General features: G+C 47.9%; 1 protein-coding gene across 3 annotated transcripts in view; it reads left to right on the top strand.

Annotated features, from left to right (window-relative positions):
* tll1 (tolloid like 1) overlaps positions 1–15,972 on the top strand; it is a 372,266-nt gene that overhangs the window by 175,119 nt on the left and 181,175 nt on the right. For all 3 annotated transcript variants that reach the window (XM_033019027.1, XM_033019018.1, XM_033019035.1), the window contains one exon: positions 9,865–10,043. In XM_033019027.1, coding sequence (XP_032874918.1) covers positions 9,865–10,043 — 179 coding nt within the window. The remainder of the gene's footprint in view (positions 1–9,864; positions 10,044–15,972) is intronic.

Raw genomic sequence — 15,972 nt, 5'->3', positions numbered from 1 at the left:
ACAATTAACTGCATCAGGCAAGTCTAGGCCAATCCCCTATCCAACCATTTTAACTCAATGTTTTACTGACGTTGGTCAGCTGAATTTCAACTTCCAAACAGCATTCCATGTTGTTGGAAAGCAATAAAGTACAGTGATTCACTGCTGCTACTCTCCGCAGATTTGCTGAATGGATAGATTGTTGTAGTGCAGCAGCAACAATGGGAGATGCCCGATGCTTGTTGTTGTTATGCTCCCATTTGAAGTGAAGAGGGATACTGAAAACACTCAGCTGGTACTATAATTCATTTTCTGCCACGTCGAATGCCGGGAGGCTTGACATTCCTTGTTTGGCAGTGAATGCCGGAAACTGTCTCTTCTTTTGGATATAAGTGATAGGAGCAAAATTAGGCCATTCGGTTCACCATGTCTACTCCGCCATTCAATCATGGCTGATCTATCTCTCCCTCCTAACCCCATTCTCCTGCCTCCTCCCCATAACCCTTGACACCCTTACGAATCAAGAACCTAGCTACCTCTGCCTTAAAAATATCCATTGACTTGGTCTCCACAGCCTTCTGCGGCAAAGAATATGCCGAGCAAATGCTGATGTAAAGTGTTGGCCTGAATCTTGGTGCTCCACAGTTTTGTGCAGTGCCAGCCCATTCAGAATTTCTTGCTACTGTTAGTAGCTGACTAATGTTAGTAAAAAATAGTTAAAATGCCTGGAAAACGGATTATCCATGCCAACACTTGCCAGACAGCTAATCATGGGAGTGCCAGGTCTGTACTCACTCCAACTTCACCCCAGTGTTAAACAATTGCAGACATTTGCGCACCTGATCTGTACGCCAGTGTTAGAAGGTGTCAGGTCATTGCCCACAATAATTCTGCTCAGCGTTATATGGTGCCTGACGCATGTTAACTACACTATACCCACATTGTCACGGTGGCGCAGCGGTAGAGTTGCTGCCTTACAGCGCTTGCAGCACCGGAGACCCGGGTCCGATCCCGACTATGGTTGCTATCTGTATGCAGTTTGTATGTTCTCCCCGTGACCTGAGTGGGTTTTCTCTGAGATCCTCAGTTTCCTCCCACACTGCAAAGATGTGTAGGCAAATTGACTTTGTATCAATGTAAATTGTCCCTAGTGTGTGTCAGATAGTGTTAGTGTGCAGGGATCGCTGGTCGGTGTGGACTCGGTGGGCCGAAGGGCCTGTTTCCGCACTATATCTCTAAACTAAACTAAACTGGATATGGGCTGGACCTGGATTTTGTCCCAGCCAGTAGGGAAAGGAACTCAAACATGATTCCTGCATCTCTGGTCACTGAGTACCTCACCACAGTTTCCATTCCTGGATTGGTTTGAATTCTGGTGTGGAGTTTCGCATTGGATCTATGCCGTAGCCCTGGCTCGGGTGTATACCAGCCCTGTGTACCGGCAGACCCACATTCAAGAAGGGTGTGGTCCTTGCAAAATTGGCTCCAATTCCCATCTCTTGCCTGCAGCACTTTGCCTGAAGGTGGCAAGAACAGGACAGTTTGAGGTTGGGTCACCCCAGTCTGCAAGCCCAGGTGTTGTGGGCATCCCTACAGCTGGCACGGTGAATAGACAAACAGGACGCAAGCAGAACCACGAGGACTGCACTGAAGTCCATTGTAGGGTTTGTAGGTTAATTGGCTTGGTGTGTGTGTTTGTAAATTGTCCCTAGTGGGTGTAGGATAGTGTTAGTGTGCGGGGATCGCTGGTCGGTGCGGACTCATTGTATTGTATTGTATTGTATTCGTATTGTATTCAAATTTATTGTCATTGTCTCAATTAGAGACAACAAAATGAATTTTCCTTACAGGCAGTATCATAAAAATAAATAAATAATAAATAATAAAATATATTAAAAATAAAATTGAATTAAAAAAAAGAAAAGCACAAACACAGAAAGTCCACGACACAACATAACACAGTGGCACCAAGGTGAGGAAGGCAGCATAGTCCAGCCAGCCTCCCCTCCGAACTTCCAAGATGTTCATCCGTGGTCTGGGCCTTCCGAGCACCCGCAGTCGCCGCACATTGGGCCGAAGGGCCTGTTTCCGTGCTGTATCTCTAAACTAAACTAAGGTTGAGCAGCCCCCCCCTGTAGAATAGCTGTTGGAAAGGGCCATGAAAAATAAATTTACACAGATGTCTCTGAAATCACTTGCCTTAACCTTGGTAGAATCCCCAGGGGCACTGTCTTCCTGCTAATATTCTGGGTGATCACTGTCAAATTTCTGCTCCTCACTGTACGATAGCCGTTACAGTGGCTATTCATCCACCAGCTTGTGGAGACAGACACAAAATGCTGGAGTAACTCAGCGGGACAGACAGCATCTCCGGAGAGAAGGAATGGGTGACGTTTCGGATCGAGACCCTTCTTCAGACTGAGTCAGGGGAGAAGGAGTCTAGAGACATGGAAGGGTAAGGTGTGAAAACAACAGATCAAAGCAGACGATGCGAAGTAAATGTAGAAGGGTTTATTGTTAACTGAGGGGAAGGTGACAAGGAGGCATCCGAGGGTTACTTGAAGTTGGTGAAATCAAATTTTCATACTGCTGCCCAAGCGAAATATGAGGTGCTGTTCCTCCAATTTGCGCTGGGCCTCACTCTGACAATGGAGGAGGCCCAGGACAGAAAGGTCAGTGTGGGAATGGAAGAGGGAGTTAAAATGTTTGGCAACCGGGAGATCAGGTAGGTTTAGGCGGACTGAGCAGAGGTATTCAACGAAACGATCACTTGGTCTCACCGATAAATAGGAGTCCACACCTGGAACAGCAGATACAGTAGATGAGGTTCGAGGAGTTGCAAGTGACTGTGCAGTCCTCCGTGCAGAGGTCTTTGTTTAAACTCTGCATATCATAGGTCAGTTGAGGGGGAACCCAGGGAGAATCTTCTGCAATGTTTTAACTCGTAGTGACTGAGATTAATTACATGGTCTGTTTAACTATTCGGTGAATTTCAATGAGGTTCCCCGTTAACCTTCTAAACTCTAGCGAGTACAGGCCCAGTTCTGTTAAACGCTCATCATATGTTCACCCAATCATTCTTGGGATCATTCTCGTAAACCTCCTCTGGACCCTCTCCAAAGCTAACACATCCTTCCTCACATATGGGGCACATAACTGCTCACAACACTCCAAATGCATTCCGACCAGTGCCTTATAAAGTCTCAACATTACAACCCTATTTTTATATTCTAGTCCTCTCGAAATAAATGCTAGCATTAATTGCTGCTGATTCAACTTACAAATTAACTATTTGGGAATCCTGCACCAGCACTCCCGAGTCCCTTTGCACCTCCGATTTCTGAATTCTCTCCCCATTTAGAAAGTATTCTACGCCTTTATTCCTACTGCCAAAATACACTGTATTCCCTCTGCCACTTCTCAGCCCATTCTCACAACCTGTCCAAGTCCTTCTGCAGAGTCCTTGCTTTCTCCAGCTGCGTTGTCCTCTCCACCTACCTTCGTATCATCTGCAAGCCTGGCCACAAAGTCTTCTATCCCCTCGTCCAAATCATTGATACACAACGTGAAGAGCAGCGACTCCAGCACCGACCCCTGTAGAACTCCGCTAGTCACTGGCAGCCAGCCAGATAAAGCCCCCTTTATTGCCACTCTTTGTCTTCTGTCATCCAGCCATCCTGCTATCCATGCTCATATCCGCCCTTTGATACCGTGGGTGCTCAACTTCATTAACAGCCTCACGTTGCGGTACCTTATCAAAGGCCTTCTGAAAGTCTGGGTAAACAACATCCACTGACTCTCCTTTGTCTGTCCTGCTATTTACTTCCTCAAAGAATTCCAACAGGTTTTTCAGTCAACATCTCTCCTTCACAAAGCCATGCTGACTTCGGCCTATTTTATCATGAGCTTCTAAGTACGAAGAAACCTCATCCTTTATAATGGACTCTAATATCTTACCAGCAATCAGTAGTAATTGAGGTCCTTCACCTTACTCTTCCTGAGCACTGGTATTGGTGATGCCTTTTTAAAGCAGGTGGGAACCTCAGACCTCAGTAATGAGAGGTTGAAGAGGTCCGCAAAAACTTCAGCCAGTTGGTCTGCACAGGTTTGCAGAACGTGATCAGGTATACCATCAGACGTCCAGACACCTTCCGAGAGTTCACCTTCCAGGAGGATCTCCTGACGACGGCCTCGGTGACTGAGATTATAATACCATCAGGGGCTATGGGGGCTCGGGAAGGCACATCAGTGTTCTCCCCATCAAAGCGTGAGTAGAACCATTGCACCTCTCACGTGTTACCCCTGCTCGGGAGTACCTTCCCTTGGTTGAGGGGCATCATTACTGTGCTCAGCACCTCAATGTCCAGAAGCAGAAGGAACCGAGACTGTGGTCCTCCCCACAAAGCCTTCACTTCACATTGGCTGCACCAAGGTTCAGTCCATCCCTTAGGATGTTCTCCTGCAGTCTGGAACGGAGCAGTCGGCAACATTCCCTTACGGACATCTCGCTGTGCTGTTCGACCAACAGGTCTCAGGTAAATCAAAGAGCATCTTTCACAGAGTTAATGGCCTCTCAGCGACACTTTATCTCCATCTCCAAGCGTGTCCTTGTGAACAGCCTCTAGATCAGAGACTGCAGTCATCAGCTGCCTGGGATGAAACCTCAGAAGGTAGTTTGGTCCTTTCTCCAGAACCTCTTTGGAGATCCCCACTCCGCAAAGAAGCAGGCAACCATCTCCTCTCCACAGCTAGCATCGCGAGGGGATATTTGGGAGGAAGACCAACCCATGCCAAGGTACTTTTTCCTGCAACTGCAAGAGATGTAACACGTGTCCATATACCTCCTCCCTCACCTCCATCCAGGGATCCCAGCTGTCTTTCCAGGTCAGACAGAGGCTCACGTGCTCCTCATCTAACCTCATCTACTGCATCCAGTGCTCCCAATGAGGCCCTCTACATGTTGGTGAGAACAAGAGTAGACTTGGCGTCTGTTTCGCCAAGCACTTGCGCTTGGTCCGCCAAGGATGACGGATCTCCCGGTCGCGAACCGTTTTAACTCCTCTTCCCAATTCCTTATTGACTTTTCTGTCGTGGGCCTCCTCTATTGCCAGAGGGAGGCCACATGCAAACATTCTGCTTGGCTACCTTATAATCCAATGGCATGAACACTGAATTCTCCTATTTAAGGTAACTACAAAACCCTCCATGCACTTCCTTCTTCCACCCTAATGCCCCCGCCCACCCTTTCCTCCCCCTCCCCCACCTGGACATGCACCAATGTTTCCCCTCCCCTCCCCTTTCCCTTCTACATAAATTCCTTCCTCAAGCTTCACTATCAACAACTCTTCAGTCCTTTCGTCTCACACCTTCTGGCCTTTGTCCACAATCAACCTTCCCTCCGCTCACCTGTATTAACCTATTACCTGCCAGACTTTGTCCTGCCTCTCCTCTCTGCCAACTTTCATCCCCCTTCCTCCCCCTACTACAATCAGTCTGAAGAAGGGTTCCGACCCTAAACATTCCTATCCATTTTCTCCAGTGATGCTGCCTGACCCGTTGAGTTACTTCAGCACTTTATGTCTTCCTTTGTAAACCAGTATCTGCAGTTCCAGGCATCCAATGTATTTTTAATGTCAAATGAGACAAACTTTTTAATTGAAATTAAATATACATTTTGCTTCCTAACATTTTTTTCTCACCTTTATTATTTCCTCTTGCTAAAAGTTTGAAATTCTTATTTTTTTAACCTGGATTAATGCAATTACATCAAATTATCTTTTCTCCTATTTTCCCAAACTTTTTTTTAAAAATAGACTAGACTAAGTGGGACCCGTTACACAGTCACACAGGAGGCCTGGCCCCCCAACGTAACCCATTCCCCTAATGCAATATTTCACCACTCACCCATAGCGCGTAACTGCGCAGGCGTGGCTCATTTCCCCTCATCCCTGAGCACTCCCTCCCCCCCTCTTCATGTGTGGGAGGGAAGGAGGGGAGAGAAGTGGGGTGCGGTGGGGGGAGTGTGTATATGGACGGGAGGAGTGTAGGGAGGAAGGAGGGATGTGGGGAGGTGTGTGTGGGAGGAGTGTGTGATTGAGTGTGGGGGGGGTGTGTGTGGGCGGGGTTGTGTGTTTGTGTGGGGGAGGGGTGTGCGGGTGGAGGGGTTGTGGAGGCGGGGGAAGTTTGTGGGGGCAGGGGGTGTGTGGGCGGCGGGGTGTGTGAGCGGGAGGCATGTGGGTGGTGGAGGGTGTGAGCGGGGGGTGTGGGCGGGGGGGATGTGTGGAGGTTGGGGTGTGTGGGTGGGATGTGTGGGGGGGTATGGGGGGAGGGAGGGTTGTGGGGGCGGGTGGTGTGGGGGGAGGGAGGGTTGTGAAGGCATGGGGGTGTGTGTGGGGGCGTGCAGGGCAAGGGCGTGTGTGGGCGGGGGGTGGGTGTGTGTGGGGGGGGTAGGTGTGTATGTGGGCGGGGATGTGTGTGGGCGGGGGGGGGACGCTTGTGGGGGGTGGGGGGTGCAGGGGGGGTGGGGGGTGTGTGGGGTGGGAGTTGTGGGGGAGAGAGGGTGTGTGGGGGGGAGGAGAGAGCTCGGAGAAAAGACGGGGAAAGAACCATGGGGAAAAGGGGGGCATCACGAGGGAGGGGGGAAGGAGCCAGCGAGGGTGACCAGAGGGGTAGTGGTTGGAATTGGCAGTGCGATGGGGACTCACCGCAGTCGTTGGTCGTTTTTTCTTCGCCAGGATCAGAGTCGCCGCTTTTCGTTTGGCGACATCGACGACATCTCCGACTCCGGGCTGGTTCGGGTCTCCGACGCTGGGCTGCTGCTTGGGGCAGGGCTGTTTGGGGCTGGGCTGGTTTGGGCTGGGTTGCTTGGGGCTGGGCTGCATGGGGGTAGGTTGCTTGGGGCTGGGCTGGGCTGCTTCAGGTCCCTCCGAAGTCCGGTTAGAAACCTGCGCCGGCCACCTTCACTCCAGTAAAGACGCGATGGGGCAGGAAGGGGCGAACCATCCCGGGGAGTGACAAGGAAAGAGATTAATCCGCGCGGCACTGACTGGCAGGAGAAGAGATCGATCTGCGCACACGCGGTTTTAAGATTTTTAAACCTCGCTAATTTTTACGACATTCAACCAATCGGAATGAAACATTGTCGGACTTGCTGCACAGGTGAACAGTGAGTGAATGGTGAAAAATCGTAGCGTTATCGCAAACCGTGTTTGCGCAAATAGAAAGACCGCCAAACCAGAAGATAACAAGATCAGAGTTTTAGATGTATAGAAGAAGATAGATAGATATAGATAGATGTGATAATGACCACCGCCACAACAGATCAACGGTGGATGCGATCTCGCTGGCCCTCCACTCCGCACTGGACCACTTGGACAACAAAAACTCATATGTCAGGCTGTTATTCATCGATTACAGCTCGGCATTCAACACAATCATCCTCTCCAAACTGGTTACCAAACGCGCAGAACTGGGTCTCTGCGCATCCCTCTGCAACTGGATCCTTGACTTCCTCATCCACAGACCACAGTCTGTTCGTATTGGTGGAAATGTGTCAGCCTCGATTACAATCAGCACGGGAGCACCTCAAGGCTGCGTGCTCAGCCCCCTGCTGTACTCACTCTATACCCATGACTGCGTAGTCAACCATAGTGCGAACTCCATCATCAAGTTCGCTGATGACACCACTATTGTGGGGCGTATCACTGATGGGGATGAGTCGGAATATAGAAAGGGAAATCGAGCAACTGTCCATATGGTGCCAGCGCAATAACCTGGCCCGCAACACCAGCAAAACCAAGGAACTGATTGTGGACTTTGGAAGTAGTAGGAGGAAGACCCACAGCCCCATTTATATCAACGGGTCGATGGTTGAAAGGGTCAAGAACTTCAAATTCCTGGGCGTGCACATCTCTGAAGATCTTTCCTGGTCCGAGAACACTAACGCAATTATCAAAAAAGCTCATCAGCGCCTCTACTTCCTGAGAAGATTACGGAGAGTCGGTTTGTCAAGGAAGACTCTCTCTAACTTCTACAGGTGCACAGTAGAGAGCATGCTGACCGGTTGCATCGTAGCTTGGTTCAGCAATTTGAGCGCCCTGGAGAGGAAAAGATTACAAAAAGTAGTAAACACTGCCCAGTCCATCATCGGCTCTGACCTTCCTTCCATCGAGGGGATTTATCGCAGTCGCTGCCTCAAAAAGGCTGGCAGTATCATCAAAGACCCACACCATCCTGGCCACACACTCATCTCCCTGCTACCTTCAGGTAAGAGCCTGAAGACTGCAACAACCAGGTTCAGGAATAGCTACTTCCCCACAGCCATCAGGCTATTAAACCTGGCTCGGACAAAACTCTGATTATTAATAACCACTTTCTGCTATTTGCACTTTATCAGTTTATTTATACATGTGTGTATATATTTATATCATGGTATATGGACACATTTATCTGTTTTGTAGTAAATGCCTACTATTTTCTGTGTGCTTAAGCAAAGCAAGAATTTCATTGTCCTATACAGGGACACATGACAATAAACTCACTTGAACTTGAACTTGAACCTATTGAAATAGCGCACACAGGAATTTGACACTAAGCCTTTACCCAGTACAATATAACCTGACGCACTGAAACCCATTACACATAGGAATGACGCTTACAAAATCCCTGAGTGATTGTTTCCAGGTTCGTGTCAATGTTACTCTGAACTCTATGACCGATTAATAAAGTAGTGAGTGAGAGAATGTGGTTGTGTTCTTTATTATTGTACCGCTGCTGGCAACCCAAATACCACCGACCTTGGTTGTGTGGCAATAAAATTATTTCTATTCTTCTATTCTTAGCCATAAAGATTAGACAGGCCACTGGGGGTATTCACCTGCATTTCATTGAATGGTGTCAGAGGATATTTTTCTTCCACCTGCAACGACAGGTTTTCTGACTCATTCTACAAATAACACCTTCAAAGCACTGCCCTGCCCCACTACAGCAACTGCAAGATTATGACCTCAAGTTGATAGAATAGAGCTTTCAACCCAAAATGTACTTCTTGCTCTCCTTCAAGTTAGTGGGTGACTCCCTCATAATTATACCTTCATCTAACCCCTTCCTTGGTCCCTCTCTGTAGCATTATAACCTGGGGCAGTCACAGTGGTGCAGCGGCAGTTGCTGCCTTACTGCACCAGAGACCCGAGTTCGATCCTGACCATGGGGTGCTGTCTGCACGGAGTTTGTACGTTCTCCCCGTGACCACGTGGGTTTTCTCCGGGTGCTCTGGTTTCCTCCCACACTCCAAAGACGTATGTGTTTGTAGGTTAATTGGGTTCAGTAAAATTGTAACTTGTCCCTAGTGTGTGTAGGATTGTGTTAGTGTACAGTGCGATCGCTGGTCGGTACGGACTCTGTTTCCCTGCTGTATCTCTGAAGTCTAAATAAATTCAAAATGGGAGACAATAAAGTGGAGGATCGGATCTGTGCTCCAGGGCTCCGTCATCACAGCTTTTATCCACAAGAACCCTAAACATTATTGGACAGCAGCTGGTGTAGTAGCTGTTGTCCATCAGGTACATACTGTAATGTTGGTGATACTGACAGACTTATGATTGTAATCATTGTTCGCATAAGCTGATTAATACAATAATAGCTATCCATTGCATGGAGATGTGGGCTCTATCGATGTTCTGCTGTACTGCATCGACTCTGATGCATTGCACTGTAAACCTTCCAGTGCATTTGACTCAATTAAAAAGTTGTAAGGTGCATATTGTGATGGATTTGTCTGTAATTTTGTCCAAAACTCACTCCTGCAAGGTAAACCTATTAACGGCTGCTATCTGAACAGGAAGCTTTGCTGTGATTAAAAGCTAATGGTGTGGTTTTGTTCAACAGGTGTTGCTCCTATGTGGGCAGGCGTGGTAATGGTCCTCAGGCTATTTCGATTGGCAAAAACTGCGACAAATTCGGGATTGTCGTTCACGAACTGGGCCATGTGATCGGGTTTTGGCATGAACACACCAGACCAGACCGAGACGATCATGTGACCATCATTAGAGAAAACATCCAGCCCGGTAAAGTTCCACAAAACAAAAAAACACCTCACTCATTTGTCTTATTCATCAATGTGCATCAGTGAATTTGGTGTATTTGTTACCCATTGGGAGCAAAAACCTTCTGTCCGCTGAATGATACAGAGACGGTTTCGAGGATGTTGCCAGGACTAGAGGATGTAAGCTATAGGGAGAGGTTGACTTGGCTGGGTCTCTATTCCTTGGAGTGCAGGAGGTTGAGGGGTGATCTTATAGAGGTTTATAAAATCATGAGAGGAATAGATCAGGTAGATGCACAGAGTCTCTTGCCCAGAGTAGGTGAATCGAGGACCAGAGGACATAGGTTAAAGGTGAAGGGGAAAAGATTTAATAGGAATCGGTGGTAACTTTTTCACACAAAGGGTGGTGGGTGTATGGAACAAGCTGCCAGATGAGGTAGTTGACGCAGGGACTATCCCAAATTTTGAGAAACAGTTAGACAGATACATGGATAGGACAGGTTTGGAGGGATATGGACCAAATGTGGGCAGGTGGGACTAGTGTAGCTAGAACATGTTGGCCGGTGTGGGCATTGGGCCGAAGGGCCTGTTTCCACGCTGTATCACTCTATGACTCTAAGATCTTCAAATTAAATGAACATTATTGCTTGATCTGTTGTCATTGGATAAAATATTAATATCTTGCAGCACTTACAGCAGCAGTTCCCATTGTCTGCTGCATCTGATTTATGTATATTAATATCAAGTTGCAGTTTCATATTGCACATTATTGGTGAGGTACTTATGATATAGGGACAGATCATCAGCTGTCGGCCTTTGTACCCTGTCAAGACACGTTTCCAGTTGCAAAGGGGGACTTCCGTGATAAAGGGCAAATCTGTGACTAGCTATCAGGCGACATATCCTGAGATACCCAAGCCTTTGCACCCCTATGGGTCTTTGAAAGCCCTGTACTTGCCAAAAGCCTTCTGAACTGTCTTCAAATATCGTGGATAGAGACATTTAAACACAATTATAAGAGAAATGTATTATTTTAAAAAGGACTTCCTACTAATTAAGGATCCACAAAAAAACTTCCAAATAATTAGAAATATTAAAATAAAGTAAAATAAGTCAAGCAAGCCGCTAAAAAGTTCACAGCATTGCTAAGTCCTTTCACACTAAGGGGCCTGTCTCAATTAAGCTATTTTTAGGCGACTGCCGGCGACTGTCATAGTGTAGCAGGTCGCCGAAAAACTGACGACTGGACCCCCCTTCGACATAAAATTTGTAATAGTATCATTACATTGACATAAAAAAAAATCCGAAGTCAGCACCGGCAACAACCAACGTCACCTGGCGACAACCCACGTTAACCACGTGACAACTATGTTAACCTGGCGACATTTACGACAGCACCTACGTCAGGTGAAGTCAAGCTACGCTCATTGGCGTCAAACCCACCGTCGCCGACTGTCTCCGAAATTTTTTCAACATGTTGGAAATGCAGCAACGATCAGAAAGAAGTTACGACCATACAGGCAACACCCTGGCGATTATGTGGCGACAGCCTAGTCACCTGTAGTTGCCTAAAAAATCACCTAAGTGGGACAGGCCCTTAACGGGCTTGCCATCCACGCTCCAGGCTTTCTGGGCAAAAAGCTACAGGAGCAAGTTCATGAGTCAATTCTGCCCCAGCAAATCAGCAAATATAACATTAGGCTCCACAATGAACCATATGAAACCTCTGGCTATCAATCAAATTGATTCAGTTTTAGTTTTAGCTTTAAAGATACAGTGCAGAAACAGGCACTTCGGCCCATCGAGTCTGCGATGTCCAGCCATTCCCATACACCTACACTACCCTACACACCATGGAGACATTTTACATTTATACCAAGCCAATTAACATACAAACCTGTTCGTCTTCGGAATGTGGGAGGAAACCGAAGATCTCGGAGAAAACCCACGCAGGTCACGGGGAGAACGTACAAATTCCATATAGACAAGCACCCGTAGCCAGGATCGAACCCGGACCTCTGCTGCTATAAATGCTGCAAGGCAGCAACTCTACCGCTGTGCCACTGTGCCACCCCAATTTTATTTTTTGCTGTTTTGATTTGCAATGAAAGGCTTAACAATTTTGAAATATTTTATGCAGTTGAATGTAACCAAATGGTGACGGATGTGTAACTTGGTTTAAGTTATGGCTTTAATTTACAAAACGACCCATAATGAGAAACTATTGAACAGCCTAATACAGTCTACTGGAGTCAATGAAAGGGAGGTTGGTTTGTGTGATGCTCTAGGCAGCATGTATCATCCCCTTTTCTGTGCAGGTGCCGGGGGTTATGGGGAGAAGGCAGGAGAATGGGGTTAGGAGGGGGAGATAGATCAGACATGATTATATGGCGGAGTAGACGATGGGCTGAATGGCCTGCTTCTACTCCTATCCCTTATGACCTTTTAATTTTGCTGCTTTTAGCCAGGATTTCAGACCTGGACTAATACTCTAGAATCTGTTTAGTGCTAACAACCAGAAATGATTGAAGCTGCACCATCCAGAGTCAGCTACTAATGGAGCTCGATACAAAATGCTGGAGTAACTCAGTGGGACAGGCAGCATCTCCGGAGAGAAGGAATGGGTGATGTATCGGTTCGAGACCCTTCTTCAAACTGGTGTGTGTATGAAGAAGTGTCTTGACCCAAAACGTCACCCATTCCTTTTCTCCTGTCCCGCTGAGTTACTCCAGCATTTTGTGTCTATCTTTGGTTTACACCAGCATCTGCAGTTCCTTCCTACACAAATGGAGCTCCCTGGACTCAACGTTGATTCCAGGGATGAAGCAAGGCGTCAGATGTGCAATGTGTTCCCAAGTTCCGTAGTGCAGTGAATCAACGGGGCAGTCCAGAATTACTGAAGCTTGCTGGCTGCTATCTACTGAACTGCTGGCTTGCCATCAGTGCGTTCCGACTTGTTAATTTTGAGAGATCAGACTTCTGAGGTGTCAGACTGGATTACGTGTTCAAGGTTAATGTGTGGTGTGAATTCATAACTTATTAACATAATGGTGAGAATGCTACCAACTTAGAGAAGTTATTTTTGCCGCCTGTAGTTAATATGAATAATAATTGGTGACAATGAAATGAGGTAGATAAAACATGATTCATTTGTAGATGGTTGGGCATGAATTATACAATGTTTATTCTGTGGCAGCACGGCGGGAAACTCAGGCAGGTTGGAAAGCATGTAGTATGGAAACAATCCATTCCTCTGTTTTTTCTCCATTTAGATCAATAACGGGAAAATGGGCAAGTTCCTTAACAGCACAGTTCCAACTTACATAGAAACACAGAAACATAGACAATAGGTGCAGGAGGAGGCCATTTGGCCAATCGAGCCTGCAGTGCCATTCATTGTGATCATGGCTGATCGTCCACAATCAGTAACCCTTGCCTGCCCTTTCCCCATATCCCTTAATTCCGCTAGCCCCTAGAACTCTATCCGACTCTCTTGTAAATTCATCCAGTGAATTGGTCTCTACTTCCTTCTGTGGCAGAGAATTCCACAAATGCACAACTCTCTGGGTGAAAAAGTTTTTTTCTCATCTCAGTTTTAAATGTTAGCTGTGAGGAGGATGCTAGGAGGCTGCAAGGTGACTTGGTTAGGTTGGGTGAGTGGGCAAATGCATGGCAGATGCAGTATAATGTGGATAAATGTGAGGCTATCCACTTTGGTGGCAAAAACAGAAAGTAGACTATTATCTGAATGGTGGCCGATTAGGAAAAGGGGAGATGCAACGAGACCTGGGTGTCGTGGTACACCAGTCATTGAAAGTAGGCAGGTACACAAAAATGCTGGAGAAACTCAGCGGGTGCAGCAGCATCTATGGAGTGAAGGAAATAGGCAACGTTTCGGGCCGAAACCCTTCTTCAGACTGATGGGGGGAGGGGGGGGGGGGTAAGAAAGGAAAAAGGAGGAGGAACTCGAAGACTGAGGGATGGGAGGAGACAGCCCGAGGGCTGAGGAAGGGGAGGAGACAGCAAGGGCTAACAAAATTGGGAGAATTCAATGTTCATGCCCGCAGGATGCAGACTCCCCAAGTGAAATATGAGGTGCTGTTCCTCCAATTTCCGGTGTTGCTCGCTCTGGCCATGGAGGAGACCCAGGACAGAGAGGTCGGATATGGAATAGGAGGGCGAGTTGAAGTGCTGAGCCTCCGGGAGGTCAGGTTGGTTATTGCGGACTGAGCGGAGGTGTTCGGCAAAGCGATCGCCCATCCTCCGCTAGGTCTCACCGATGTAGATCAGCTGACATCTAGAGCAGCGGATGCAATAGATGAGGTTGGAGGAGATGCAGGTGAACCTCTGTCGCACCTGGAACGACTGCTTGGGTCCTTGAATGGAGTCAAGGGGGGAGGTGAAGGGACAAGTGTTGCCTCTCTTGCGGTTGCAACGGAAAGTGCCCGGGGAGGGGGTGGTATCGGAGGGAAGGGAAGAATTGACAAGGGAGTTACGGAGGGAGCGGTCTTTGCGGAAGGCAGACATGGGGGGAGATGGCAAGATGTGGCGAATGGTGGGGTCACGTTGGAGGTGGCGGAAATGGCAGAGGATTATTTGTTATATTTGCCGGCTGGTGGGGTGAAAGGTGAGGACTAGGGGGACTCTGCCCTTGTTGTGAGTGCGGGGATGGGGAGAGAGAGCAGTGTTGCAGGGTATGGAAGAGACCCTGGTGCGAGCCTCATCTATGGTGGAGGAGGGGAACCCCCGTTCCCTGAAGAATGAGGACATTTCAGATGCCCTGGTGTGGAACGCCTCATCCTGGGAGCCGATGCGGCGTAGACGGAGGAATTGGGAGCAGGGGATGGAGTCCTTACAGGAAGCAGGGTGGGAAGAAGTGTAGTCCAGATAGCCATGGGAGTCAGTAGGTTTATAGTGGATGTCGGTCAGATGTCTATCACCTGCGATGGAGTGGTGAGGTCAAGGAACGGTAGGGAAGTGTCGGAAATGGTCCAGGTGTATTTGATTGCCGGATGGAAGTTAGTGGTGAAGTGGATAAAGTCAGTTGTGTGTGGGTGCAGGAGGTGGCACCAAAGCAGTCGTCGATGTAACGGAGGTAGAGGTCGGGGATGGGGCCCTGGTACGTATTGAACAAGGATTGTTCGACGTACCCGACAAAGAGGCAGGCGTAGCTGGGGCCCATGCGTGTGCCCATAGCTACGCCTTGTATTTGGAGGAAATGGGAGGAGTCAAACGTGAAGTTATTGAGGGTAAAAGTAGGCATGCAGGTGCAGCAGGCAGTGAAGAAAGCAAATGGTATTTTAGCATTCATAGCAAAAGGATTTGAGTATAGGTGCAGGGAGGTTCTACTGCAGTTGTACAGGGTCTTGGTGAGACCACACCTGGAGTATTGCGTACAGTTTTGGTCACCTAATCTGAAGAAAGACATTCTTGCCATAGAGGGAGTACAGAGAAGGTTCACCAGACTGATTCCTGGGATGTCAGGACTTTCATATGAAGAAAGACTGGATAGACTCGGCTTGTACTCGCTAGAATTTAGAAGATTGAGGGGGGATCTTATAGAAACTTACAAAATTCTTAAGGGGTTGGACAGGCTAGATGCAGGAAGATTGTTCCCAATGTTGGGGAAGTCCAGAACAAGGAGTCACAGTTTAAGGATAAGGGGGAAGAATTTTAGGACCGAGATGAGAAAAACATTTTTGACACAGAGAGTGGTGAATCTCTGGAATTTTACTTCGGAGTCACGTGAGTGACTACGTGAAGAAGCCCGCCAGGACGCATGCGTGGCATTGCGCTACACGCATTGCAACTCGTCATTGTTGGGAGGAAGGACGTTCCTCCCAAACGGCAGAGTTTCGAACCTGCAACAGAAAGGTAAGGGAACGTCGTTATTTACTTACCTTTTCCTACAGGAAGGCTGTTGAAAGCTGGCAAGGGAGGAATCTGCAACA

This window comes from Amblyraja radiata, chromosome 1, assembly GCF_010909765.2.
Source record: "Amblyraja radiata isolate CabotCenter1 chromosome 1, sAmbRad1.1.pri, whole genome shotgun sequence".
Lineage (NCBI taxonomy): Eukaryota > Metazoa > Chordata > Chondrichthyes > Rajiformes > Rajidae > Amblyraja > Amblyraja radiata.
The sequence above is the reverse complement of the archived record's forward strand: the minus strand, read 5'-3'. Positions and strand labels throughout refer to the sequence as shown.